Here is a 24,871-nt window from a genome sequence, read left to right as displayed (position 1 = left end):
GCCAAGAGTCCCGTGGGAAAGGCAGTAAGAACGGAAGCGAAGGGGTGCGACTTGCAGACCACCAGGCGCTGCACCCCATTCAATGGCTCTCCCCTCATGCCTTGGGGGATCTCCACTGGGTGGAGGAAGGAAGCCAAGTGAGATGGAAAGCCCCCTCTTCCCTCTTCGGTGGTAACACAGAAGTCAGCCTTTGGGACTGAGGGTTACCCTCAGGGGGTGGCTTCTCCAGTTGACCCTTGGGTTGAAAGACTGGGGTGTGGAGGTGACTGCGTGTTCACGCCTCTCTAGCTCTCTCACACCACCAACCTGTATGGCCATTGGAATTCCGAGATGAAAATGAAGTTTCTCTTCGGAGTTACTACAGGTGGTTGAAGCAATCATTCAGAACTCCTGGCTATTTATTGCATTAGGAAACAAAACCAGTAAAGCATTTAAGACAGCCCTTTTGTGTCCCTGCCAAGGAGATAAATTTGATTTGCAACACTGGTTGCACTGCAACCTTGGGTTCTTCACTGAACTGTGCCAGGTCTGCATCGTCCTTATCTGCATTTGTGGAGGAAGAGTCTGCCCGCAGGGCATGCACATGCGCAATGAGCTGGGAAGCAGCGTGGTGGCGGGAGGCTGCTACTCCATGCCGCTCCGGAGGATCTGGTTGGCCGCAATCAGCATGACACTTATGATGAAGGCCATGGCGAAGGCGCAGATGAGGCTCTTGCGGACGCATGTCTGTCTGTTCTGTTTCTGGGAATGCACTGGGGACGGGAGGCAGAGGTGAGAAGACATGGAGCGGAGGGAATGGGTGGGGAGAAGAGAGAGAAATGTCAGTGAGTCTGGTTGCATCACCTCCTCAACAAGTCCAGAGTTCTATGGGTTGGAGACTATCAGATCAGATCAACAAGCATTTCTGGTACTACTCTCAGAGGAAACTGAGCATTCTGTGTTCTGGTAAATGGTATTGTTAAATAAGAGACAGCAGGCCCTGAATGGAGTCACTTGTGCCAAGCCCATGCCACCAAACCAAGACTCACTTAATAACTAACTTAATTGCAGTTTCAGCCCCTCCCAGAAATCCCAGTCAATCTGGAATTACTTGGTCAGCACTAGTGAGTTAATCTCCTGCCAGGTCCCTCCCCACAAGGGAACGTGGCCTTGCCCCAAACAATTCTAGTTTCCTATGTTGACCCCTTTCTGTCTAGGAGAGCCTTCCAGTTTGTACAGTTCTTTGGAACACCTTTCTACTTGTTGCCTGGGATGTGGCCCGATACATGAATCCTTTAATAAAGCCATTTAGATCTTTGAAGTTTTATCTGGTGAATTTTGTTTGTTAACAGTGTGAAATGGTAAAACTACAACAAAAGCCATGACAGATGTAATATTCAGAAGAAGGTAGAAACTTGGAGGTATGAGAGTCACAGTGATTTTCCGACGTGAGAAAAAATTTCCTGACATTTCAGAGTGCATTTCATGAATGGCATCATCCAGGTATTACTGGATGCCCATTTCTGCTGAAAGCCTGGCTTCCATTTCTGAGGCAGCTGATAGGGACAGAGTGAGGTTTGAATACTTCCTATATGTTCATGCTGCAGGCTGGAAGCAACTTACCTTTGCCAGAATTGTTCATGGGTGGCTGCTGTGGAAATGACTCAAAGAATCTTTGGCATTGTTTCAGGTATGCATACTAGTGGCTCTAGTGTAGGAGCTGACTGAAAATGCAGACTCTCAGGCAGGCCTCATCCCAGGTCTACTGAATCATAGACTTGGGGTGGGATTAGTGATCTGTGTGTAACTAGGAGGTCCTGTTGTATACTAAAGTCTGAGCAGCAGGGGCCATGTGCTCATTGGACAAGTCCAGGGTGAAGGAGGGAAGTGGGCTACTGTTATAGATACACCTTGCAAAGGAGAGACATCATTTTCCTCATTCCCACTTACACACAGCCACCTGGAACTACAAGTCCCAGTATGCTATGAACTGGAGTTCCTTAGTAAAGGAGCTACTGCAAACTGGGGGTGGAGCTGAGCAGCCAGGTGAACTTATACAATATGGAAGACAGGTGGCCCATCCCTCTCTCTGGTATTGAGTTGTGCCTAGGGACTTAAAGGAGACATGTGGAGAAAAGACATGTGAGACTCGTGGAAGAGGTACTTAGAAGAGACACATGGGTGAGGCATAGGGGGAGGGTCCTCCTGGTCCTTTGCAGAGAAACAATGGCAGCCATTTTCTAGATTTTTACTTTGATTTTGAATTTTGAGTCTTCTATCCCAGCTCTCTGCCTAAGCCATTTCTTGTGGTTCATTCCCAGAAGGTGCCTTAGACTTATGGCAAGATTTTGGGTCTTAGCAGCTGTGCTTTGGGCTGACCCAGTTTGGCTGGGCATTGGCCCATGAGAGGATTGGGTAATTTGGTGTGTTTTAATGGGTAAATCTCATTAGTAATATCTTTAATTATCTTTGCACACTAATTCTACTAAAGATCTTTTACACAAAGAATCTGCTTCCTTTGTTCTTGTGCTATGGATGGCTGGACTCCTTTGAGAGACTGTACTCCTTAACAGTTTGGAGATCCCTGGGGATCCTTTGGTTGTAGACTAATGCTCCAGATCCTGCAGCCCCAAGGTTGTCTGGCTTTTTCTGACCCTTTTCTATGGGTCCCTGCAGGAAAGTGCTTTAGACTTGTGGCAGGCTTTTGGGCCTTGTTCTGGGCCAAGCCTGTTTGGGTGGACTTTTACCCACTAGAGGATGGATAACTTTGGGTGTTTGATTTAGAAACTATATTATTTGTCTTTTCTGTATTGTTCACTAATTGTATTAAAGTTCCTTTCCATTAAAGGTCTAACAGTGTGACCTTAACTTCTTTTTTTTTTAAGATTTTTTTATGCATACAAGAACCGGGGTACAGGCCAGAGGTGCAGGGGGTGAGAGGATTCACCAGAGGCAGAGTAGGGAACAGAACAGGGGGAATGACTGAAATACACTGTGAGGGGAGCAGCGGGCGAGTCAGGAGAAGTCTGCTGTGCCATGTGGGTAGCTCCCTGGCAGGAAATCAAACTCGTGCTGCAGTGGCTGTGGATAGCTTCATAGGTTGTGTCTTAACCCCTTGCACCACCAGGGAGTCCCGACCTTAATTTCTTTTAATCCTTTTGTTAGGCCAGCTCTTGGGTCACCATCTTTATAAGGCCCATGAGAAACTACTAGCAGGTCTCAATCAGGATGCACTCATTAGTGGCCAGAAATAGGGAAACAAAACTTAAGAAAGAAAAGGTTTGATAAAGTGTGAGGAGGAAGAACTGTGTTTGTTCCAGGCATTGCTTCCTATGCCAGAATTTCTTTTCCTTTTCTTCCTTCTTTTTGTCTACACCTCCACCTATGATCTTTGTACACAGTTCACCACTTGGCTTACAGAAGCAATCCATGGTAAGAGCAGGCAGGGAGCTACCTACACCTCATCTACTCCCTTGGCCAGGAGCATCAACACTGTCTAAGAGTTTGATAGAAATAAGACTTCTTGGGTCCCATTGAAGAATTACTGAATCAAAATCTCTTGCTGTGAAGATCAGGAATTTGTTTCAATAAGTTCTCTGGGTGATTAGGGAATTGCTGGGCCCAGCTGCCAGAGTTTTAAATTCGGTAAGCTCTGGGTGGGGCCAGATTTTGAGGAAATGGGGATCAGAGGAGAGTGTGTGTTTGTGTGTGTTAGGGACCTCAGAGTGGAGATATTATGGAAGATAGTGCTTTAGACTCACATGTTAAGGAAACTGATGCCAGGACTAAAGAACATTTTCAGGCTACTTTCCATTTTGAAAAGAGGTTTCCTGTTGATATTATACTCTACCTTGGTAGATAACCACCAATGGTGTTTCTGTAGGTCAGGTTAGGAGGGATGGGGATAGGAGGGTGAAAAAGAAATGCTTCCCTTCAAATTACTCTCATTCTTTCTTTGCAGGAAAGAAGACTAGCAAAAGAAAAATGTCAAAGTAGGGTCCACGAGTCTTTAAAGAATCTAAAACTTCAAGTACCTCTTCACCTTGGCAGTTAGTGACGCCTCTAAATCCCTGGAAATAACAGAAAAAAGTAGGAAAATGGGGATATTTCCAAAGCATTTGGCACTTTCCTTGAAAGAAGGGACCTGTCAAAGGGCCTCTAACAATGACATCAACCAGGAAACTTCCAGCAAGTCACTCTTCTCGGAAATTTAACACCTGCTGCAGCAGCTCAAGGTGAGGCCCCGATACTTGGTTATTTCTACCATCATCAACTAGGTATTATCTTGTTATTGTTAATCCTTCTGGATCCACTGGGCTTCTGCTTCCCTTGAGTGACTGAAAGTATTTTTGATTCAGTTCTCTACTTGCTGGTTGCATCTGGGTCTTAGAATCTTGTAAGTTGTTTCTTACCTGGAGGAAGAGTTTCCTTGGTGTCGATGCAGATACACCTGCCCCTTGGAAGGGCAAATGTAAATAAATGCCAGTCCTCCGGAAGGAAAAAGGAGGTGGCATTTGAGAAGGAAAAGATGGAAGCAGAAATTAAAATGAGGATGTGGAAGGAGCATCTCATAACACTTTTTAAGATTTGGCTAATTTATTCTGTGCAGCGCCTCAGCATAAAAATGTTTCTGAAGAAAGAAGGCATTTTCCTTTCTATCCTGAGGACTGGTGAAGGCTTAAGGAAAAGAAAAATGGTGTGACTGGGCTGAGGGAAAAAGTTTTTGTTGAAACCCTTCCTTGTGAAGGACACTCAGAAAACAAGGTTACAGGCAACAGGATTATCCCCCAGGAGAGCAGCTGCCACTTTGATCTAAAAATCCTTCAAAAGCAGTGGGAGGGGAAAGATAAGGGAGGAGGAAATGTCTGGAGAGGAAGGGCCATGCAAATCTGAACACTTGAGGCCAAGCAAATCTGAATCCAGACCAAAGTCCAGTAAACCAGGGGCTCTTCCAACTCTTTTTTATATAGCTCAGAACCAGATCATCATTGGCACTCATAATTCTGACTGTGCTTGATGAGAATTGTTTCATGTCCAGTTCTGACATCAATGTAAGTTGTGCGGCAAAGTAAAAAAAAAAAAAAAAAAAAAAAAAAGGCTTTGGAGCCAGAGCATAATCTGAATCCTGACAGTCCCATATTTTAGCTTTGTTACCTTGGCCAAGCTAATTTCCCAGGGCCTCCATCCCCTCCTCTATAAAATGGACCTTTTTGTGAGGATCATGGCCAGGTAAAGGCACTGGAATTTGTGCCCAGGAATGCAAACTCCTGTTACTACTGAACACCCACCCCTGTGGGCTAGCTTTGGGTATACACTTTATATATATGTCCTTGAAGCACTGCACAGTGGGGGTCCTTTGTGGGTTGGATATGAGGTCCTCACTGGGTAGGTAAGGGGTTTAAAAAAAAAGAAACAACAGGCCCTAAATAGAGTCAGTCATGGGGGGAAGGGTAGGGTGAAGCACCAAAACTTAATACCTAACCTAATTATAGTTTCAGAAAGGTAAGACCTCCTTACCTCCCCTTGAGGGAAGGTGGCTTTGCATGAAATAGTCTTTCTTTTCTTTTGCTAATAATCTTGTCCCATCCTCTTTTTGAATGTAAAAACCTTCCTTTTTGTAGAAGCTTGTGCAAAGCCTTTCTACTTGGGATCTGTTTGGTTCATGAATTGTTTAATAAAGCCAAATAGACCTTTAAATTTATTCAGGTGAATTTTATTTTTCAATAGGGACCCAAAACTTCAAGTGGAATCCAGGGTCATCTGGCATATTCTACAGAGCAAACCCCAGGGAAAATGGGATGACTCAGTTTGTGAGTCCTTACCCACAGCTTAAAAATGCAGGACAAGACCCAAAAGCAGATTTACATTGTAAGTGAAAAAAGGGACAGCTAAGAGAAGAGAAGCGAATTTATTGGCTGGCATGTGGCAGCAGATTCAACTGAACAGAGACCAGGGTGTACGCAGAAGCCCAAAATAGATAAATAAATAAGAGAGCGGTCTGACCCCTTGTCTTCACTATTTAAGGTCAACCTAGCAGCTCCACCCCTAGTCCCTAGCAGCCCCCCTGTTCTGGGAGTCAGAAGGTAGAGTCCAGAAATCTCCACCTTCTGCCAATGAGTTAGCTCTGTGCCACCTTCTAGCTCCTGGGTTGTTCCTCACTGTGCCTTCCTCTCACATGATGGAGGTGGTTTGATTCCCCCCAGTTCAAAACTTCTGCACTCTCTCCTTGACCTTTGTTTAGCAATAGTGTTAGGGGGAAATGATGTCCTGAGATAATCCCATACAGGCTTTGTGGACCCCACCCCCACTCCAGACTAAAGCCATCAAGACTCTGGGAAAGACAAATCCCATCACCACCAAGGGGAGGGTGGCTGGGACCTGAGGGTGGAGTTGGGCAGCCAGGTTGGATATAAAAACCAAACACGTGGGCCTTGGGGTCTCTCTGGCTCGCGATCGATCGCTCGCCTCCTGGCTTCACCGCTCCTGGCTGGCGGCGAACTCTGAGAGCGCCATTCTGGGATTCCTGATCGGCGGATTGGGTAGGACTCATTTAAAACTTTGTCTCCCACTTTTCTCCCAGAGCTGTATATTTTCTCATTTCCCCTTCCCTTGTAAATAAACTTTTTATATTAACCTTTCACGTGTGCCTGCAGTAGAGCATTGCTAAGTCCTTTTAAGCGCGCGGGTGAGGACCCACAGTCAGGCACCCCGTTTTGTATCGGGGTTGCTCTACAACAATAGGAAAGGTAGGAATAAAGATCCAAAGAAAACGTACTTCACTGCAAGCTGACCACAGATCTGGGGAGGCCTACAGCAGGGGAGGAAGAGGGATTGGGGTCAAAATAGGGGAAGGCGGAGCACAAGAGACTTTGGTGATAGATCATGGGTGCTCTGGTGATGGGAGAATTACAGGGAGAAATCAGATACTAACAAAGATGTAAGAAAAGAAATAAAATAAAAATAATAAAAACAAAACAGAGAAGCTGCACTTCAAATACTTGGTGTGGTTGACAGTAAACTTGGCACCAATTTATGTGTTGTTAATAATAATGATAATAACTTAAAGCCATTCTTCAGTGATGACATATCTGCATTGCACTGTATTTTATTCTCTGTGTCTATGTTCTGTTTCCCCAATAAGATCATAGGTCAGCCTAAGATGAACTGGTGGCTTCTAACTTTCTGCCACTTAGGAAGAGCCTTGGGCAAGTGACTGAATTGCTCTGAGCCTCAGCTTCTCTCTGTAAAAGGAGCTAATGATAACTGTTGTGTTAATTCCAAGAACTATTTCCAAGATCAATGAGCTAATTAAAAAAGTGAAAGCTACATCCAATCAGGAATTGCTAGAAAAAAGCAGTGTCCCCCAAGGGCTGGAGGAAAGGTATGCTTATTTTCTGCCTGTTCTCTGCAGCTTCCAGCTCCAGGCTGAGCTTATAGCTGATGCTCCCAAATCTTTGCTTCAGTTCCTTCCCTCATTAATTCATCCTGAACTGCAGCAAGACTCACCTTCCCAAAGCACTGCTTAGCATGCACCACCATCCTCTGCAGCCTGGCTGCAAAGGCCCCCTTGCTGGGAGAAGCAGATCTAGCTTCTAAGCTCAGCAGGTAGGACCACACATCCCCTCCTATGCTTTCCCGTCTCTGCTCCTAGACCCAGCACCTCCCCTCGCCCCACAAGCTCTGTTTCAGCTGTTCTCCATACAGGACTACAGCACCGTGCCTGCAACTCCCTCTGCCAGGGTGGTGCCCCACCAGCCACATTTCTTCTGGGTCTAACCCAAACTTGAATGTCCCAGGGTCTACTCTTTTTATTTGTTTTACTTATTTATTTTTAATGGTTTAACTCTTAATATTTGTTTATTTTTGATTGAGGTTAATTCACATACATATCATCAAATTCACCTTTTAGAATGTACAACTCAGTGGCATCTAGGACATGTACGGGAGGCTGTGACACCACCACTATTAATTGCAGAACATTTTCTAGAAAGTAAAGTGACACATTAGAAGTCATTCTTTATTTCCCTCTCTCCCCAGCCCCTGGCAACCATGAGTCTACTTTGTTTTTATGGATTTACCTATTCCTGACCTTTCATATACATGGCATCATACAATATGTAGTCTTTTGTGTTTGATTTTCTTTACTTTAACATGATCTTTTCCACGTCTATCTACCTGTGGCATGTATCAATACTGCATTCCTTTTCATGACTGAATAATATTCCACTGAATGGATGAACCACATTTTGTTTATTTACTCATTAGAGTTCATTTACCATGGGTTGTTGTCATTTTTTGGTTACTATGAATAATGCTGCTAGGACTATTCATGTACAAGTGTTTGTGTTGACAGGTTTTCAGTTCTCTTGGGTATCAATCTAGGAGTCAAACTGACAGGTTGTATGGTAATTCTTTATTTAACTTTTGAAGAAATCTGTTCTTTTTTGGATCTGATTGAACACAGAAAATGGCAAGAAAGCCTCATACTGCTGGTGATCTCATCTATGTCCATCTTCCCAGAGGGTGTGAGCTGTCTTTCCAGCACAGTACATGACATGTTAGGGACCCAGAAAATAGATGGGATTAATGTGAGCTAGGGGAATTAACATGGGAGGACACAGAAGTGGGGCATCCTATTTTCTTGAAAGGAAAGCTAACTGGTGCACAGACTCTTGTCTGCCATAGCAGGACCTGGCTTTACAAGCTCTAGCAACAGACCCTTCTTAATTTAACAGAGATTCACACTGCTCTACTTGGCAGCTGACAGGCACCAGGAGACAGAAATCTACATAGATATTGCCACTGGCCAGCTGGATGACCCTGGGTATAATGGGTTCATAATTCTTCCTGCTTCAATCTCTTGGAAACAAGACTGTGTTTTCAGAAGCCCTGGCTCTCAAATGAGGCAAATCAGAATCATAACAATTCTGCATAATTGTCCCAACACAGACCTATGTAAAGGGCTCAGAAATGTTAAAACAATACCAAACACAGCTCAGGTGGTTCTCACAATAATCCAGAGTTATGAAGTCTGGGAGCTATAATTGCTCTGTGATCCTTCCAGATTTAAAATGACGATTCTATGAAATTGGTTATGTCCATTGCCTCAAGTGGAGCTAATTAAGAGCCTTTGAAAGCATATTCTACACACTAGTGATATCAGAAATATCCAGGCACTCAAGAAAGACATGAAGATAGATGTGACCTCTAGGGGAACAGGAAGGAGGCTGTGTTTTATGCTCCTTTTAAGAGGAGGAGGGGCCACCTCTGCTTGTGGGAGAGGGAACTGGTCCCTTCTCCATCACAAAATCATCTCAGGCTTCTAGATGTCAGATGTCTTGCTTTGAGGGTCCTATTCTAGACCCTTCATTTAGTGGCCAGGCATCATTTGGCTTTTGTAGTAATCCTTCTTCTTGTAACAAAACCCATCTTTTGTTGCAGCACTCTGCACATCTCCACCTAGTAGAAATCTCAATCCAGGGCTCCCTCCTGTTCCCCTGGAACAAAGCAGATTGCCTGGGTGTAGTTCCCCAAGTTCCTGACTTGGTCCAAGGAGAGGCATATGTGCCAAGAAGATTTGATTCTTGGAAGATGAATCTTGAGAGAGAATCCTGTCACCTCAGGAATACAGAGCCTGTCCCACAATGAAGCAAGGGAGGAGAGTGGGAGAGAGGGAAGGCGGGAGAGAGAGTGAGAGAAACAGAGAGAGAGAGAGAGAGAGAGAGAGAGAGAGAGAGAGAGAGAGAGAGAGATTGGCAGAGAAAGAAAGGGGAAGTGGGAGGAGAGAGAAGAAAGGACAGAAGAAAAAGGAGAGGGGAGAACAAGAACTAAGGGGTATGGGGTAGGGAGGACGTTGCTAGAGCATTTTGGGTCCCAGTCAAAGTTCACCCCTTTGTCTTCCCCTATTACTTGAGTCAGTATTGTTTAGTTTAAGGGGTTTTGCTTTTTGATATTAAAAGAGCCTTGACTACTACTCTTGGTAACAGCAATGTTGGCAAGGACTTGGCATTAGAAAGAATGTGTCAAGAGGAAGGTTCAAATGCTGTAATCTGGTCCCTGTTCCATCTTTCAAAAGCAGGCTATATAGTCTACCATGAAGAAAACTGGGGCTCAGGAGTGGCTACTTGCTGTTGGTCTGTTTACTATTGTGTTAAGCATTGTGTTAAATAGCCCCACGGATGACCTCACTTAATCCTCATAACCATCATGCAAGTAAGGCAGTAAATGATTCCCATTTTATAGATGAAGAAAATTGGGCTCTATTCATTTAAGTGTCTTAAGAGACCTAACACATGGTGAGGCTGGACTTTGTAAGCCAGGCCTGTCCATGTGCAGAGCCAGAGTCCCTAACCATCAAGAACAGCTCTCCAGGTCTTGGTCTTGTGTCTCAGAATCCCCTTGCTCCTTACTCATGGCTCCAGAAAACTATCCTACAGCTTTCGCTGTGAAGAGTCCACAAATAGAAGTAAAATCCTTTTTTATCTGAAGCCCTAAATATCTTTACAAACTGTCTCCTATCTCACCAACTGCCACGGACCTCTGCTACACCTTCACCTCCTCTGTCTACCCAAGGAGAACAGGTTTTATTTCAGGAAAGTCACAGCCCTGGATGAGCAGGGAGCAGATGGCATGGATGACATACCATGCCCTTTTCACTTGGATGGGCATAAAATGCCCAACGTGCATGGCCCGGTGATGGGGCAAGTCTCTCCCCTTTGGATATGCAAGTGACATCCTGATAGGAACCGGTGACTTCAGCGGGGATGGCTGAGCTGGAGACCTTGGATTTGATTGCAAAATTCTGACTTACACTGTGCCCAGCTGCTGTTGTCCAGCCTTTGCATGAGCCAGATGAAGAAAACAAGTCTCAGAGAATTTTAAAATAACTCACACAGGGTGACAGCATTGGTCTACAGAGGGCTGGGAGCAGAACCTCCATATCTGCACAGTGATCCTTCAGGGGTACCTGGTCCATGTCTCCTCTCTTGACATTTGCTTCTCTTGTCCATCAGATGGAGGCCCCGAGCAGTGCAGGGCAGCTTTTCCGAGTCTTTCACAGAAACTATTTATTCCCACTTGGTGAATTTGCTTTACTTCCCTCTCCCAAGCGTGTTGTCAGAATGTCTAGAAAAATCTGACAGCTGGTATTCCATTTAGGGACAACACTTGGGGGATGTGTCTTGAAAGGGCTCACACATAGATCTTGCTGCATTTCTCTACTCAACTTCCAAATATAATATGATTTCATTGGCGATGAAATGGGAAAGGAGTAGGACGAGGAAGTGCCATTCTGTAAGGAGGCTGGGAAATGCCTAAGCCTGGCTGAAGGGCCCAGGGCCACAGATGGAGAGGCCCCGGCAGGGCTTTGTCAAGTAGACCCAGCTTCAAATCCTTCCTCTCTATTTGACTTTGGACAAATTATTCCAACTCACCAAAGCTCAGTTTCCTCATCTGTAACAGCCACACAGAACTTATCTCAGGCTCTGCCAATAGGTCAGATCAATTTGTTAACAAATGACCAGCTCCTGGCAGGCACACTGGACTTTTTTCTTCCATATATTTCCTCCCGGATGATGACAATATGGATTAAGGAGCAAACATATTGGAGGCAAGTACTACCAAGCTTAATGTACAGTATAATTCATCATAAGAACACTTAATAAGGACTGGGTGACAGGTAAATAGATGACTCAACTCTCAGACCATTCAATTCTATGTATGTCAGTGACTGGAACCAAATAATAAAATATGAATTTGTCTCTCAGTGACACTGGGCTTATGTTCTCCAAAAACAAATTGTCTGATGATTACTGCTCCAACTGAAGCAAAACATTTGAAAACTCTTATTTAGTGAAAAAGATGAGTGGATATTTGGCTAATCACCCAGCTTGTATCTAACCCACTTTGGCAGATGCTGACCTGTTTATTTTTCCAAATGAGTTGAACACAAGTATGAACAATTAACACCTAAGTACACTGAGCATAACATCATAATTCAAAAAGATCTGAGGGGTTGGGAGTGCCTGAACGTTCATTCTATTTTAGCCAATTATCCTCCCTGGAGTGGGGCGATAAAGGCAGCTAAGAATGGTAATGCCACAGAGCCCCTGAATTCAGTGGAGTTAAATTCAGCCAAAGCACCCAGCACGGTGGGTGGTACCTGCTCAAGTGTCAGTCTCACCCTGAATGGTTTTCCACCTGAAGCCCAGAATGAATGAAGAAAAATCCTACAAAATCCTAGAGTTAGATCTTCCTTGTCTCTTCCCTGACATCATAGGCATTTCTGCACACGATGCAGGAAATGTGAGCTGTCAATTCAGGGTTTCTCAAAGAAGCAGGAAAGCTTTATATGTAGCCTGGAGATTCATCTAGCTTCCTCTTGTCCTTCCTCAGGAAAAGATGGAAGATTTGCTGCACAAGTACAATCACAGCGCCTACCTACCTTAAAGAATTGGCAGCCTGGAATGTGTGAGGCCTGCGTGTGTGTGAGCGTGCAAATTTGTAGTTTGTGTTGACCTTAACTCAATAAGTAAAGAGAACAAAATCAAGCTAAAACAAAAGCTGAAAAAAGGGAGGAAAATCCCCAACCTCTGTTATCATGGGTGTCAAAGCCCCAGAGCCCCCGGCCCACCACCCTGTTCTTTATTCTTCCACTCATGTAGGAGGAATAATCGATGTTTCCTGATATTTCCTGACATTTAGATATTTAGACTGAACAGAATCTAAATCCCTTTGTAAAAGTATCAGACACAAGATTTACAACAGTGACAAAAAGGATGCTGACGGTGTTTGGAGCCCCCTGCTCATCTCTAGCTGACTCCCTGGCGCACAGCAGCTCCATCAAGCCTTCCCACCCCCGGCTCCACGCTGACTCCAACTTCACTGAGCTGGAAGTCGACGATGTGGGTTAATTACAATTCTGCCACGAAATGTCTGTTTCAGTGACTATCTCCATCCTTGCTCAGAGACAGATGCGTTCTTTTGCCCTTTTAAGGCAAAGACCTCCTGCACCTTTAGGTGTTTATACCTCATCAGTTCCTGCTTGGAAACCAGTACCAAGCTCTGTGGATCACCAGGGCTTAGGGTGAGTCAACCAGTACAGGAACGTACTTGCTGCAGCAAGACCCTAATAAAAGGGGAAGAAAGAGCTTCCTGGGTGAGGAATGGCAGGAGCAGAGGTGGCCTAAGTGGGGTCTGGGGGAAATGTGCCCTCTGCTCCCTTCCCTTCAGGCAATTGGGCTTATGAAAAGGATTAGAGTGGGGAGAAAAGCGTGCCAATGCTTGAAAGAAAAGAAACAACTATGACCCTTGTTCATAGTTAAAGATGGATTCGTCAAGATCAGGGCTGGCAAAGTTGGCAAGTGGGTCGGAAACCTGAGACATAAATGAAAGTACAATTAAAGTGGGCCTCCCCGGTGGTACAGCAGTTGAGCACTGGGCTGCGAAGCTGCCCACAGCCTCTGCAGCGCCGGTTCGATCCCCGGCCACCGGCGAGGGTCCCACATGGCGTGCAGACCTCTCCTGCTGTGCCCGCTGCTCCCCTCTGCAGTGTATTTCTGCGTCAGTCTGCCTGTTCTGTTCCCTGCTCTGGCTCTGGTGAATTCTCTCACCCTCCCGCACTTCTGACTATACCCAGTGCTTGTATAAGTATAAATAAAATAAATAAATCTTTAAAAAAAAAGGAAAGAAAGTACAATTAAAGTGATGGTACAGGGCCTGTCTAGAGGCCTAGAGCCTAAGTCTCGGGGCTAAGTCTCAGAGCTATCACCGCTATGGCTTGAGTTCCATCCACAGGGATTGAACAGCACCTACCTACAGTACCTACCTGCCAAGGAGCAGACCCACATAGCACAGCAGACCTCTCTGGTCTCGCCTGCTGTCTCCTTAGCAGTATATTTCAGTAGATCCATCTGTTCTGATCTTCACTCTGTCTCTCGTGAATCCTCTCACCACACCACCCCTGCACCTCTGGCTTACACCCCAGTTTTTCTATGCAAAAATGAAAAAATAAAGGGCAGGACAGAGCATGTAGCCTGGCCAGGGGCAAGAGAAGACAGAAAGGAGTGGACAGGCTGAGGGACAGGCAGGACTCAAAGGACTCGAGGTTGAGAGGAGGGTGAGGGGATTTAGGAGTCACAAGCAATGCAATAGTGCGATCAGACTGGTAGAAGAAGGGAGAAGTTGAAAATGCCAGCAGGTCCCTGTTTGTGGGCAGCAGGCATGGGAGAACGGTGGAAGGCAGGAGCCAAGGTCAGCCGCAGGCTCTCCCAAGGACTCTCCCAGTGCTAGGGTGCCAGAGGCAAATTCCTGACCTGTGCAGCATCTCATCTAGATATCTCTACCCAAAATAAACCCTTTCTTTAACCTGAGACATTAAATATATGCACCAGTGACTCGAATCATATCTGAGATTGGAAATATCTGAACCCTCAATACAAACCGGTCAGCTTGCACTTGGGGCCAAATAGAGCTGATATAAAATTTTTTAAAAACCCAAAAACTTCCCTGATATGAAAATATGCATATGGGATTCTATAACCAAGGTCACAGAAGTCATTAAAAAAGCAATGTGGTAATTACAAGATAATGTTTCTTTTATTAAACAATACAATGAGTTTTAAAGCATTTAGCCCAGTGCCCAGTCCTTATCAATTACCCCCCCCCCAAATGGCAGCAGTTGCCAATGTTCTATGCACAGATCAGCAAGGCAGGCCCAGTAGATTTGTATTCGGAGACCCCTGTGTCACTCATTTATTTTCATAATGCACAGGCTTTTGAGTAATAAAAACTCATCGCTTAGAGTTCAAATTATTTCCCAGTGTAGTGTGACCTTTCCTAAATTACCAAGACGCGTGACATTTCCCTGAACAAAACATGGATCCCCAAACAAAGGCTCCTACAGAAAACGAGACACCCACAAGCATTCTCCCCACCCATCTCACGTGGTTGTGACGGGCAGCAAGAGCCCTGAATAGTTTCATCATTTTAGCACCTGGTCCATCAGCCAAGACCAAGCAGGGAGGCCAGTCCAGGCCCTGCCCTCCTTATCCTCTATACCCTCCCCATCCTCCTGTCTGTCCTGCTAGAAATGGGCATTGACTGTGAGCATCTTGCCCTGGAGAGTGTGTATGACTCTACCCACGGGTACAGTCATTGATGCCAGGGTTCAGGTCGCAGGCAAGGGGACCCTGGCAGCTTCTGGTCCACACTGGGTTTGATTGCTGTGCACAGCACTTGAGAACATTTTCTGTGGAAATGTATTTGCCAGGGGGCATTGCTCCCAATTACCCCATGCCCACCAGGCCCTGCATCCTGGCTGGAGCTAATTTAGTGTCTGCCTGGGAGTATAAACTAGCCCTGTTTCCTCTTGCCTGGCCTTTCATCTTGCACACGATGTAGCAGTGCAGCCCAGACAGACCTGGGAGCCCAGTGCTGCATGAACCGCCTGACCCCCTGGACCAGCTCGGCCCTGACCACTGTCCTGGGCCCACACTCATATGGCAGCTCCAAGACCAGGCCAAGAATGCCATTCTGGTGTCTACATGACAGCTGATCATCAGCTTATATGACTTGTTGAAATATTCAGAAAAAAGTATAGAAAAATAGTCTGACCCCTTTAAGAAACCACAGCATTGAAGAAATTAAAAACTGCAGGGTACCTGCTATGATGTTTTAATGTAATTTAAATCTTTTCTTTTCTGTACATCAGAGCTGCTTTAACAGCTCTGATTTTCAAATTTGGAAAATTTGGAAAGAGGGATTAAATTACTTCACTTCCCCGAAACTTCTCCAGACTGATTAGGGAATAAGGTTCGGCTTTCCCCCTCTTTTTCTTTCTTTTTTTTTTTAAAGATTTATTTATTTTTATACAAGAACCGGGGTACAGGCCAGATGCAAGGGAGGGTGAGAGGATTTACCAGAGACAGAGCAGAGAACAGAACAGGCAGACTGATGAAATACACTGCTGAGGGGAGCAGTGGGTGAGACAGGAGAGGTCTGCTGTGCCATGTAGGATTTTCCCAGGCCAGCCGGGATCAAACCTGCGCTGCAGAGGCTGCGGACAGCTTCGCAGTGTGGTGCTCAACCACCTGCATCACCAGGGAGGCCCTTTTTCTTTCTTAAGCCCAAGAAAAATGGCCTTTCTTGGGTCTCCTTTTTTGTCCTCAGGAGAATTTTTTTCCTTCAGTGACTACTTCATGAGTGTGAAGTTCATGAGAGTGAAGTTCATGAGTGTCCTTTCCTGAAGAGGGTTCTTTTTAGCCTGTGCATTCAGGGCATGGAGGACAGAGGAAAGCATCCCAAAGATGCTGTGAAGTAGGTGTCATTATCTTGATAAGAATCACGCTCAGAGAAGGTACACCCCTGCACAAGGCCACAAAATTAGCCGCTGAACTTGATCCAAGTTCATTGAAGCCTAAACAGGTTCTTTCTGTAACTCCACTAAGTAAAGGCAACACCAGAGCCACACATCTAGGGGACTTCAGAGTCATCAGAGGAAGGACAGGGCTCATGTGGGACCTGCAGGAATTCAGAGTCTGGGGTGGGGGTGGGTGCAGGATGGGGGTAAGAGAAAAAGAAACCCTGTTGATCTTTGTGGAAAGGATCTCTAACCTCAGTCCTGGATCCTCAGCTTCAGCGCAAGGCCACTTGAGCCCAAGAGAGCATCAACACATATTTCATATGGATCACGTGGAGGTGCTGGCCCATTGCAGGCCAGGAAAGATATAGAAACTGGGGTCCCTACCTCCTTCAAACTCCGTCTGGCAGTTCCCCGAGGTCTCGTTCAGGCTCTCCTCCTCATTGATGATGATGTTTTCAATGTCCTTCATTGTTAAGTGGTCCCGGAAGGCATGATAGAGGATGTGCTTCAACTCTTCCAGAGTTATCCTTTGCATGTCAAACTGTGGAGAAAGAGAGGGGTGAGCGGTGTCAGGAGCCCTTAGCTTGGGGCATGAGCAGCAAACCCCAAAGTTCCTCTATGGAAACCTGCCCCAGCTTTCAGTCAGATGAGCAGTTTTCCAGCATGTTCAGCTCCAAGCATACTGTGAACTTGCAGGGACTTACTGGGAATACAGTAAGTGTAACATACCCCCCTTAACTGAGACTCTTGGAGGAAAAAAATGCCACCTGCTCGTGTGGTTTCCAACTCATCCAGCCATCTGCTGTCACCCCTCCACACCTCGTGTGCTTTGGAGTTGTGTCACACTTCAGATAGTGCATATGTCTAGAAAATGCGTCAGCTCCAAGAAGCCAGCCATTCCCATTTCGCTTTAAGAACGTATTTTGTTCTATCAAGATGAAATGCCGTTCAAAGCAACGTTTATGAGGAAGAGCAGCGAAGGGAGGGGCAGCACTGTCAGCTCTGTCCTTCCCTCCCAGGAAGGGAAGAACCTTTCCCACTCTAGTTCTATCAGGTGTGGTGTGTCTCTTTTTTAAAGACATTGAGAGAATCACATATGCCGCATCCAACGACAAGCCTTAAGTCACTGTGTGGTTTATCATCCATTCTTTGCCCTCTGTCTTGAGACCCACATGCTCTACATAGGGACTGTTCCTTCTGTCTGGGTCTGAGAATGAGGATAAAGTTGAGAAGACATGGCCTTATCCCAATGAGGAAAAGCAACATGAGAATGCATGTCCTGTGTCATTACTAGCCAGCGATTTGGGACTCGTGTGTCAACACAATGTGACTTGGTGTAAGTCAACCATACAGAAGGGAATGCAAAGGGTTGAGGTGTGACCATAACAAGAATTCCAGTATGGGGTGCACCATTCCAGGGCTGGGCAGTGGGATGTAGAGGCTGAAAAGACAACAGCCCATTTAACACAGTAGCAAAGCACTTGGTAAAATCATTGCTTGTGATAACTCAGGGAACAGATATATATTGAATGAGTTTGTGGCTGTGAGTAAACACTTTGGGAAACAGCATGTACTGGCTGACAGGGCACAACCAGAAAGAGATGAGCTTGAGAAAAAATTGGTTGGTCAGGAATAAAAACAACTGAAAAATTCCTGGTCTTGCAGGGATGAAATTCTTTGTCTTAATTGTTTCTCATGTCCAACTAAGAGGAGATAAAATTGAGGTGTGCTTTAAATAACAATATGGGCCCACCACAACAAATAAAAAATGTTCCTTGTTAAAATCTTGGAATATGTTAAGAGACTCTCCCAGGAAGCTGGTTGTTAAATTTTAAGAAATTTAACTATAGTTAAATTCAAAAATAGTTATGGCTTAACAAGAACCAAGTGAAATCTAATAGATAAAAGTATGACTAAGCTTTTGAGATTTATGATGGTCCAAAAATGAGTCCAGGACTGAAAAACTCCATGACTGTTCAAAACTTAAAATGATCTTTGGGCTCCCAAATTTCTGCGGGCATCAGCCATGACAAAGATAAGCCATGCTTGCCTCATGCTGGACTTATTTCCCAGTGCCCTCATTAGATGAGTACAAGAGAAGAGTGTGGAAGGCGGGGGGAGTTGAGGATCATGCTTGACATCACACACAGAAATCCAGGGCAATTTCCAGGAGGCAGAACCTTAATTAATTAAAGTATATTCCTCACCCCAAGTTCTGTCCAGCAGGATTTCAGAATTTCTCTAAGTCTTCAGCTTCTATAGGTCGCCCAGTCTTTGCTTTGTGGAGGGCAATGATTTCGGTGTTTAGCTCACCCTGTTCCACCCCTATATGCTGATTGTGTGTGGAACCGTTTGGGTTCCTATGTCTTCAGATCAAGAGGAACCACACCCAGACAGAATCATGAAATCTAGAAATTGAGTCTTAGGTTGTCATTGGATTTTGGGGTGTCTCCATTAGGTTGGGAATGAGTATATTTTGTGGCCAACGGGAGGGAAATAAAATGTCTAAAAGTGCAAAAGTGTGCACTGTAACAGGTAATACTATTTCCAATCATTTGTTTCCCCTCCTGGTGAGAGAATTATATCTCCCTGCTCACTGACATCAGGCTTTGGCCAATTAAATGAGAGTGACAGTGACATTTGGAGGCCCAAGGAGAAGTCTCAAAGCCACTGTATATATCAGACCATTTCTCTGTTTACTTTGACCATGAAAACACACCCCAAATAGGGACTGCTCCTTTATCTGAGGTCCTGGAAAGAATACAATGCAGAGCTAACCCAGGAAGGGCATGTAATTTGAATGAGAAATAAACCCTGTTGTTAGCCACTACGACTCAGGGATTTCTGTAGTATCACTTATCCAAGAACAAGAACAGAAATCAACATGTTATGTTCATCTGGATCCTGATGAAAGAAAGTTTTAGACATTTTCCTTTCCCTACTTTCCTTGTAAAGCAATTCCTACCTTGCTTTAAGTATGCCCCTTGCTCTAACAAATTAAATTGAGTTAACTGAAATTTGATGGAAACCTCAATGACTCATGTTCAAAGCCATTTATATGAGTAAGAGCAACTGAAGGGAGGGTGAATAAAGTGGATGTTTTCTCCATCTCAGTTTATTGACTATAAAAGTACATTTTGCAATACATGCAGGGCTGAGCCGTGGAATAACCTCCCTTTAGAATTCACAGGGGTTCATGTGGTTTTTAGCCTGGGTGGTAGGAAAAAGATGGCAAAATGTCTGGGTGGGTGATGGATCGCATAGATGAGAAAGCAGGGACCCTCTGCCATGGTCAAGGAGGAAGAGGATAAGAGCTCAGAGTTAAGGGGGCTCTGAGAAAATGAGTGACCATTTCCAGGAAGGTCACTTGAAGGACTGGGGTGCCTGGAAAAACTCTGGTCAGCTGAGAAACTGCTAAAATTCAAAATTAGGTGGAAATAACTGGCAAATGGGATGGTAAAAAGGGAAGGCAAAATGCAGATTCTAAAACTACATAGTTTTCCTTTTATTTCACTATCTGGATACTCATATTTAAACAAAATTAGCAGAGTAGAATTCCATATGTTTTCTATATTGTCAGAATCACTATAATACAATATGAGACAATGCCAGAAAGTATTTCTTTCCTATCATCAGTCTGTTTAGCTTTTTTATTTTTCTTGAGTCTGTTTCGGAATTTGATTTTTTTTTAGAAAACCAGTCAAAAGATTTTCATCATTATTAGTATGTAACTATGCAGAGTAGTCCCAAAATTTAAAATTTCTCTCAATACTTCTTCGAACCCATTTCACATTTATCATGCTATTTGACTTTCTTTTTTCTAGGTTTGCTGTTCATTATTCTGCTTTCAGTGGTTCCTGGTTAATGATTCTACTCTGTATATCTCCTGTGGTTAGGAACGTAAGGAGTTTTCCATTATAGTGGAATCTCTGTAGGGTCAATTACACACACAAAATGATCTTTATTATTTAATTTCTATAGCCTTACAATTAAAATCTGTACCTTCTATAACGTTATTTCTGGGGGACGTCTTGATTTATCAAAGGCTATGGGTAACATTAAAGTCTGCGATGAGAACTGTAACTATCAATTCTTGACGTCCTAATAGTTTTAAAATGAGACTACTCTTTAGTACCAAAGATTTCCTAATTCAACAAATAGTAATTAAGCCTGACTCCACAACAGACACTGGGAAGGAAATGCAAGTATAAGCAAGAGACCAAGCCTGCTCGCTAAAGACAAAGAAACGAGATTATAATTCAGCCTGATAGACACTGCAAAAGGAAAGCACAGAAGGTTTGGAAATCCTTGGAGAGTGGGAGAGGCTCCTAGGGGCTGATGCATGCCACCTAAGACTCGAAGAAAAAAGAATCTAAATCCCTTTATCTGAAAAATATGGAAATAGCCCCCTGTTTATTGCTGCATTATTTACAATAGCCAAGGTACAGGAGATAACCTAAGTGTCCAATGGTGGATATGTCTCCTTGTCATTAGCCTTTGCAAAACAAATCCTATAGCCATCCTACTCTTAACTATTTATACTGGTGATAGCTTTCCATTGATTAAATGCACTACTGAAGCCAGTCATTTCTGATATATTCAAATTCAAGAAACTACATTACATTGTCTCATCTTCCCTTGCATGTGATAAGAAAATGTATACACCCTAACGTGTCCTACCTCTTAACTGACACATTCCAGTCTTTATACGTTAGATTTGAGATTTATTATAACATATTTTCTACTATTTGTATCTTTCTCTAGAATGGTATTTGGCGTCTGCATTTAATTTTGTGACAAAATTTATAACCCCCACTGCTATTTCATTCTATTTAATTGATTTCAGTGTTCACTTCACTTGTCTGTGACTGTCCCAAATGGAGTACCTGATTTTCATGCAAATATCTGCCAAAGAACTTTCAAAAAGAGTCTGATGATGAAATATTTGTGAACACAACATTTTCTGAGTTCTCATAATTTGATAACACCTTTCCTTCCCCTCTCCCCTAATAGACGACAACTTAGTTTGGTATAAAATTCTAGAATCGCATAAATTTTCCCCTCAAAGCTCCATTGAAAGAAATTCCTGTTCCTTCTGCTGTTTAATGTGGGGGAGGGGCAGAGAGCTTGGCTTGGCTGTCAGCCGAAGATTTGACTTGGATGATTATTTCATTTTTTTCTTCCAGGCAATAGCAGGAATATTTCATTGTCTTTGAAATTTAAAAAATGTTTTCCATACCAGGTTAAGCTATACGTTTTAGCTTTCTTCTTAACTGGAATTTTGGGAAGCAGCATTTAAATTTTTATACCAATGTCATTTTCTGCCTCGTGACTGTTTCCTGACAATCACTTTGATGATGGTCTTTCTCCTGCTCTATCTAATAGATTTCTTCCTCTGCAATACAAATTAGTCTTAATTAGATTTCTACTCATTGTTTCCATGTTTTTCATCTTTTCTCTAATACTTCTCATCTCTGTTTTGTATTTTGCATCATTCTTTTTTTTTTTTTTTGCACTACCTTATTTAGCATCTACTACCTCTTACAAAGATTTTAATTCTGCAAAAGTCATTTGTGCTCCTTCTACTCTATTACTTTAGCCCGCTCCTTTTGTGCCCCAGTCTGCTATGGTTACTGCTATAAATATATATATACACACAGATACACACACACGATCCCAAATCTCTTGTGTTTCTTGTAAATATTAAAGATATCAAATGGGCATCTTGTACAATTTTTAACTGATTTGCTCTTCTGAGCTACCTCCTCTCTGCATCCCTTTTCCTTCATTATGTTACATTATAAATAAGCCAACACTAGAGCTGCTGGTTGTTTCTGTTCAGGTACAGGTGAGAAACAGGCAACCCACATGCATAACTTGCCAAAGGCAAAAGTGAGTGGGATGCTGAGGCCCCACATTGCCCAGTTGGCTGGGCTTTATGTTGCACGCCAGGAGCTCTGCACATCTTGAAACTCAGGTCACAGCTGCTACACCCATTCCCCAGGTGCCGCTTTGTGGACAGAGGCTACCTCTTGCTCTTAAGGCTAAAGGTTGCTCCTGTTCATCCTGGATTAGTGCAGTGTTTCTAGAGTGTCTCCCCTGGGCCATCAGTACCAGCTGCATCAGAAAACCAGTTAGAAATGCAGTTTCTCCAGCCCACCCGGATCTACTGAAGCAAGATTTTTAGGTGAGTCCCAGCAAGCTGTATCTAACAAGTCCTGCAGGGGATTTGCTACTTACTCAAGGCTTTGCAAAAGTACATGAAGCTCTAGTACAGAAAGGAGAATTTCTCCCAGCCCAGGGAGCTCCCAACATGGCTGTCTGCCATGGGGCCCAAACATCCCAGGCCTTCCTATGGGTGTTCCACTTCATCCCATGCTGGAAGTTATAAACTCTAGCAGAGGACATGGCAGAGGACAGGGGGCACTGTGGCTCTGGCAGGTGAAGATGATCTCCTAGGATCCTCTCCAGTTCTGACTTGCGGGCAATGGTTGTATCTGGGAGTAGGTGTCACCAGTGGAGAAGTATCAAAAGATTTCTCCTGTTTTATGGGGTCCTCTGTCCTGGACTGATTCTGAAAGTAGAGCAGACAGTATTAACTGCAAGCTGGTCCCCCTCATTTCACTTTCCTCCACCAGTTCAGGGGCCTTCCATGGGGGTGGCATCAGTGCCTTGGGCTTCCCAGAACTCTCACGTCTCTTCCCACTGGGAGCTATTTTTGTTCTTCTCTGCCTCTGCCAGTAGATGAGCACTCTGAGGGGGTGCACTGCCTCTTACAGTGTTTACAACTAGTCCTGTATGAAGCATAGTCTCCACTGGAGGCAGAATAAAAGCCTGATGATGAATAAGCAGGAATCTTCCATTAGTTCCAGAGCACTGGCCTTCTCTCCTCACCCAATGTTCCCCCCAAAGTTTGTGAGAAGATCAGGAAGAAGCCCCTGTGCAATGGGAGTTCCATGTTCTGATGATTTGGTGCCATTTCATGGTGGAAAAGCAGAGTAATTGAATGTGTCCTCCTGCTGAGAGAGGAACCTCAGGGGTGCCTGGTCTCTAGTCATGTCCCAAATTCTTAATAGGATGAAATGACTGGCCACTGAATGGACAGAGCTCTGTGAGGGCTTTGTGTCCATTCTTCTTCCCTGTCACATGAAGAGACCTGCTGAGCTGGGGGCTACATCTTCCCTGACCAGATTTTATGTGAATTGAGCTCATTTCAACTTTCACAGAAGTTGTGGAATAAATTTATGACACAGTTTTTTCTCCTCTGGACAGAGGAGGGCTGAATAGGCCTGGAACACCACCTGCCTGGGTTCTTTGCTCTGCCCATCTACAAAAGGCATCACCCTATCACGAGCACTGCCCAGAAGATCAATGAGGTCAGTGCTTCTCAAGCAAGGGTTGGACTTGGTTATTGTTTGCCACGGTAGGAAACCCTGGACTCTGGAGCCTGGGAACAGGATTTGGGGCAGCGAAATTCTCATCCACAGAATTGAGTACTCATCCATTGATCTTCATGCAGCATAAGACCACAGACATTTCTTAACGTGGCACTGAGCATCAATGCGGCAAGGCCAGACGGGGCCATTAGATCTGAGAAGTTTCCTGCTTGAACATTCTCTTTCAGCTGAGCCCTACACGGTGGGTAATGCAGCCTCCCTCTCTAGTAACCAGACCCCATCAACCTCCAGTGGGTCCAGGTGGAAATATGGGAGACACCAGCATGATCAGAGAGATGTCCAGTGTCCTTCCTAGACCCCAAATTCTCCCCACGTGAAGAATTAAACAGTGAGATGGAAAGCAAGGCATTGTGAGACACCCCCCCACACACCATGAACCAAGCACAGATATACCTGGAGTCCTGGACACGTTGGGCAGGTTGGGCAAAGTTGGCAAAAATTCTGAGCAGCAACAGCAGTGCCAGGCTATGCCAGGCGCACTTGGACTCGTACGTGTTCCCCCTCCCAGGGGTGGGGGAGATGAGGACAGAGAAGGAATCTACTGTATCCTTTAGCCCCACCGGGAAGCAGTTCAGGTTAGCACAGGGATTGGGGGCTAATGCATGGTTCACTCCCCCTGGAATAAAGTGGAGACTCAGAAAAAGATGAAAACCCACAGTGACACCCAAGCAAAGATCAAGTGCCTATGTACTGTCATAGCCTAGAAGAGATTTTCCATTAATCTCAAGACTATGGAGTACCCAGGTGGCTCAGAATGTGTGGCTGACACTGGAAAGCTTTGCCCTCTGGAGAAGATTCTGCGTTCTGCTAGAAAGCAAGGAGGTGCTCCACCTGCTCATGTGACCACCCTGGCCAGACCCTCCAGAGTCTCAGACCCCAGCCCTCACCTGCCTGCGCAGTGATGCTCCCCACTCCTCTCCAAGGGGATGAACAACAGGGCAGGTGGGCATGCATTTGTTCCCACCTCTGCTGTCATATGCCAAGGCTTCTTCAAAGGTGGCAGCTCACCTCTCAGAAAGTGGCCCTAGAGTGCCTCCTGTGCCACATTTCTTATAGAGCACAGCCCCATGGTGCT

The 24,871-nt window shown here is 44.7% G+C and overlaps 1 protein-coding gene across 1 annotated transcript in view; it reads right to left on the bottom strand.

The window, feature by feature from the left end:
• Positions 1-624: 624 nt before the first annotated feature.
• Positions 625-24,871, bottom strand: part of CALN1 (calneuron 1) — a gene marked incomplete at both ends in the record, with an annotated part of 361,441 nt that continues 337,194 nt past the window's right edge. The window contains 2 exons of the mRNA XM_084250618.1: positions 625-752; positions 16,724-16,880. Of these exons, the coding sequence (XP_084106744.1) occupies positions 625-752; positions 16,724-16,880 (285 nt within the window). The remainder of the gene's footprint in view (positions 753-16,723; positions 16,881-24,871) is intronic.

Source organism: Talpa europaea, assembly GCF_964194135.1.
Source record: "Talpa europaea genome assembly, chromosome: 12".
NCBI classification, from domain to species: domain Eukaryota; kingdom Metazoa; phylum Chordata; class Mammalia; order Eulipotyphla; family Talpidae; genus Talpa; species Talpa europaea.
This window is presented reverse-complemented; position numbering and strand designations above follow the sequence as displayed.